The sequence below is a fragment of the Humulus lupulus genome, chromosome 8, assembly GCF_963169125.1.
Source record: "Humulus lupulus chromosome 8, drHumLupu1.1, whole genome shotgun sequence".
NCBI lineage: Eukaryota > Viridiplantae > Streptophyta > Magnoliopsida > Rosales > Cannabaceae > Humulus > Humulus lupulus.
Genome location: NC_084800.1, coordinates 103,252,832 through 103,257,934, shown reverse-complemented (window position 1 = coordinate 103,257,934; position 5,103 = coordinate 103,252,832). Strand labels below are relative to the sequence as shown.

Sequence of the window (5,103 nt, the reverse complement as noted above, 5' to 3'; positions counted from 1 at the left end):
TGATTTTTAATTAATTTAAAATAATTAATGAATTATGACGTGACATTGGTGTTAGATGGCCACGTGACTCTATGCCGGTAACTAAGGGAAACAAAAAAGAATTTATTTTGGGGGGGGGGGGGGGTGGTGGTAGAGGTTAAGTGTATCGAAAGGTAAATATAATTGTGTTTTACCACTAATTACTCTAGAAATTATAATCCACTTCTAGTTATAGTAAGCCTTTTACTAATTTTAAAAAAAATTCTAAATATTTTATAATGTCGAAAACTTAAGTTCAAAATAGTTAGTTGTACACGTATAAAAATAAAATACGCTAGTAATTGACTGCTTGAATTCTATTTTAGACATCATAAATTATTTAAAATTTCTCGAAAATTAATATAATATTTACTATAATCACAATATATAATATGATATAAAAAGCATTTAATTATAATTTCTTTATGCACATAAAACAAAACAGAACTCCCCGTAATAAAATTTCGCGATAATTAAATTATATATACTTTCAAATACAAATGAAAGGAATGAATAATATAAATGGGTGACTTGGCGTTGAGGGGGTCTTGGCGGTGACGGCACTTGCCACCGACTAAAGACAGCACTGAGCTCCGTATGTAGCTGGAACTAAGCAACTATTGTGTACTTTGAAGCACACCAAAAAAAGTTAAAAAATATGTAGTGCAACCACCGAGAATCTGCCACATAATAATTCAAAAGATAAAATATTACAATATTATAACTTTATTAATATTCTAGTTCAAAAGAAATACTATACAAAGAAACGAATTTTTAAAATATAATATGATATTAATATTTATATAATTATGGTATAGTATACAGATATAAAGGAATATAAAGGAGACGATGAAAAGAGACTCTGTCGCACAACTAAGAACCGCACCAATTTTAACGTGTTTGACCGTTGAATATTTTTTTGTCATTAAAATTAAAATCATCACCAGCTCTTTATATAAATTCTTACACCAAACCCACATGTTAAGTCTCCAAACATGGTCAATGGCTGGTCAAACGTCTTAAAACTACGTCGGTTCTAGCTTGCCCATTTCTTTATATAGCATACTCAATCCCATTTATTGAAGTATTTCACAATCTCAAACACAGAAAAAAGAAAAAGAAGAAGAAAAGAAAAGAAAACTTAAAGAAGACAATAAGACATGCCTTGCGCGGTTGCAATACCAAATTCACCCATCTTTTCTCCAACTAATGTCTCTTCAATTTTTTTCAAGTCTCAAGCTTCTTCGTGTTCTTCTCCCAGACTCGTCAAAGTTCAATGTTCTGGTTCAGTTTCAAGTTCAACTACTCAATCCACAACATCTTCGCCTTTAGCTGGTCGAGTTCAGAGAAAGACAACACCTTCTTCAAATATGGGTCTCGGCTCGTGTACGGGTGAGGTTCTGAAGAGGAAGAGACCGTCGAGGATTAATATTCCGATGGCGTCTTTGAGTTTTACTATTGATTCTCCCAAAGGCTCTTCTGACGTGGTGGAGGATGAGTCTGATGGGTATTCGGTTTATTGTAAGAGAGGTAGGAGGGCTGTAATGGAGGATCGCTACTCGGCCATCGTTGACCGCCAGGCAGAGTCTAGACAGGTAGTTAATACGTCTCCTAGAAAATTTAGGAGTGAAAGATTGGATTCTACAATTTTTGTTTTTGTTTGAACTTTGAATGATGTATGTTTAAGGACTGATTAGGCAAAATGGGTTTTAAAATTTGATTGATTTTACATCGCCATATTTAGCATATGAAATATTGGGTTTTCGGTAAATTAGGATATCAAACAAATTTAGTATAATTTTAAAAAATTTATTCTTTGGCATGAATGTGAAATTTCAATTATATCTTAAGAGTTTGTATTTGTTGCTGTAGAGTCTATGTTGATTAAATTCTGTAACTACAGGCATTTTTTGGTGTATTTGATGGGCATGGAGGGGTGGGTGCTGCAGAATTTGTAGCAAAGAACTTAGACTCAAATATAGTAAACCAATTGAAGAAAGGCAATGAAGATGATATTGGGGAAGCTGTCAAAGGCGGATACCTCACTACAGATAAGGATTTTCTAAAGGAAGGTGTCAATGGTGGTACTTGCTGTGTCACTGCATTAATACAAAAGCATAACCTGGTGGTCTCAAATGCTGGTGATTGTCGTGCTGTTATGAGCAGAGGAGGGGTTGCTGAGGCCCTTACAACCGATCACCGGCCGTCGAGAAAAGATGAAAAGGAGCGAATTGAAAATCTGGTAAGCATTCAACTAAGTCAAGTGGGATTTGTGAAGTTCATGTAGTTTCATTTCAGATAGTTGATACTTGAAGGTAATACATAATTTTGATGAGCTATTTTGCAATGTTTTGTTTTGCAGGGTGGTTATGTTGATTGTTGCAATGGTGTTTGGAGGATTCAGGGTTCACTTGCTGTGTCAAGAGGTATTGGAGATCGACATCTTAAAGAATGGGTTATAGCCGAACCAGAAACCAAAGTCTTGGAGATTAAGCCCGAATGCGAGTTTTTGATCTTAGGCTCAGATGGACTGTGGGACAAGGTAATACTTCAAACAAATTATCTCACCTTTCATTATCTCTTGTGTAATAAATGTTGTGTACAAAATGCTTGCGTTTCTAAATGTGTATTGTTTGTTTTCTCGTTACAGGTTACCAATCAGGAAGCAGTAGATATAGTTCGCCCTTTATGCATAGGTGTGGACAAGCCGGAGCCACTCTCTGCTTGTAAAAAACTAGTTGAGCTATCAGCAAAAAAAGGCTCAATTGATGATATTAGCGTGGTGGTAATCCAACTACGACAGTTCATATCATGATTTAACTTTTAGGGTTAGAAGAAGTTTAGATGAAAAAGAAGGGTGAGTTTTACTTCTGCTGAAGTGTAAATTTGTTTGTTTGGCAAGGAACTTGCAGCCTAAGAAAGCAAGAAAACTCCTTCGGCCTCAGGAATGGCCTGGTTCTTCCTTTCATACTATATGCATACATATATAGAAAATGCTTCACCTTCAGATGTTTCCCTTTCCCAAATGTGAATGACAGCCTTCAATTTCATCTGAGATTTTGCCTCAACAAGTAGGAAAATTTTCAGAATCAAATTAGCGTAATTATAATTGTAACCCTTTACAAAGTAATAGCAGTATAGCATATTGATGTTCAGTACATCACTTGAGTTATTTCTATTCTAATTATTGCATAATCACAATGCTTTATCTTTCTGAAGTACCATTTTCAATATTTTAAGGGACTGTAAATGCAAGTTATTCCACAAATTAATTGGTTGCAAAATCATTGCGACAAGCATGGAAAATGAATAATTACTTTAATTTTTTTAAAATAAAATATTTTCATGCAAAAGGGGTTTCAACGCTCGTTTTGCACGCCGAAACATTGTCGTTTCAATTATCTATATTCATGATTTTCTAACCGTGAACCACTTTGTGGTTGCACCAGGCTGGTCTTGTTTGGCAGCTCACTAAGACTAAGCCAGTTTAATATTTCGGCACGAGGGAGATTTCGATCTATGATTTTTCTCTAGTTGATCAACTCAATTGTGAGCTGGGACCCCAAATCTTATTTTAACTTGTTCTTTATCAATAGATAATAGATAACATGTGGAAATTCAACTTTTGTTCCTATATTCTAAAGTCAATCCCACCCGAGTGTAAGCAGCATCATTATTAGGTCGCCAACTTCTATCTCTTCAGATCTAATAGCTTTACAGCCATAATATTGTTATCACATTTTATGTAAGAAAAACAAACCTCTTATATTAATTTAAAAAAGGGGTGTGCTTGTACAATTCAAAAAGAAATTAGAAAAAATTAGTCTGCTAATCAGTTTTTGGATTTACATATTAATTTTTAAAAAATTAAAAGAAAAAAAGAAAAATTAAAAACAAAAAAACTACATAATTTTCACATAATAGATTCTAATTAATTATGATAAAGTGTCTCTTAATCAATTTTGATGATCAATAAAATAAAATAAAATATGCTCAAGAAAGAGGGTAGTAGAAATGGTTAGGCATGTGGTTTGCTCCCATAAAATCTTAGATACCTACATAACCATTGTTACAGTTTCCTGATCCCCAAATATAATAAGCTTAGGCGAGGAGCCTAGTAATAATTATTAATAAATTTTCGATATTAATTAATATCCCTCCATCAATTCTAATTAGAATCATACATCTAACATTAACAAATATCCCACCTAAGTATTCGAATTAGAGGAGATTACTCCCAGGAGGTAAAATGTCTAATTCTTTATAATATAAAGAAAAAATTATTAAATAATCTTCCATTTAATAATTTTTTAATGGGTGATGTAAAATTATATTTATTTACCTAAATGAATAATATTTCTCTATATATAGTGTAATACTATTTATCAAATTATAAATATTTTATTATTTTTTTTATAAATTTTTGTATATATATATATATGAGTGTGATATTATTATATTTAATTATTTTATTTCTTAAAATGAATAAAATATTTTAAAAAATATAATATTTAAATGATGTAGAGAAAAAAATAGAGAAACTGATGTATGGTATAATGTAAAAGTTTGAGGTAAATTATAAAAAAATATATATTTTGGTGGTATATTTTGTAATACACTTTCTCTATAATATTTAGCTAAAACTTACAAAAACATCTTCCATTCAGTTCCTTTATACATATATTTATAATAGTTATGCATAAACTCCAATTAATTCATATCTACATTTACATAATATTTACATATTCTTTGTATAATATTTTAATATTATTATTTTTCTTTATAAGCTTTCTCTCTTCTATTTAGTATATATATTTATTATTTCTTTTTTATTTTTCAATTAATTTATTTTACTTTAATTAATAAAATATGTTTAAAGATATAATATTTAAATAATGTAGAGAAATATATAGAGAAGTTGATGTATGGTAATATATAAAATTTAGAAGTAAAATAAAAAAATATATATTTTGGGAAGGTATTTAAAAAAATGAAGGAGAACAGCTCTTAGTTTTCTTAGTCCTTCTATTAAAACCAAAAACATAGCATATCGGACTAAGTGGACCATGTGCTGCTTGATTGGTA

The 5,103-nt window shown here is 31.1% G+C and overlaps 1 protein-coding gene across 1 annotated transcript; it reads left to right on the top strand.

Annotated features, from left to right (window-relative positions):
- The first annotated feature begins 1,028 nt into the window (after positions 1 to 1,028).
- Positions 1,029 to 3,176, top strand: LOC133798254 (probable protein phosphatase 2C 25). Its single transcript, XM_062236491.1, has 4 exons — positions 1,029 to 1,613; positions 1,922 to 2,260; positions 2,381 to 2,560; positions 2,669 to 3,176. Exons 1-4 carry the CDS (start codon positions 1,179 to 1,181, stop codon positions 2,831 to 2,833), a joined length of 1,119 nt encoding a protein of 372 aa, XP_062092475.1. The 5' UTR covers positions 1,029 to 1,178; the 3' UTR covers positions 2,834 to 3,176.
- The last annotated feature ends 1,927 nt before the right edge of the window (positions 3,177 to 5,103 follow it).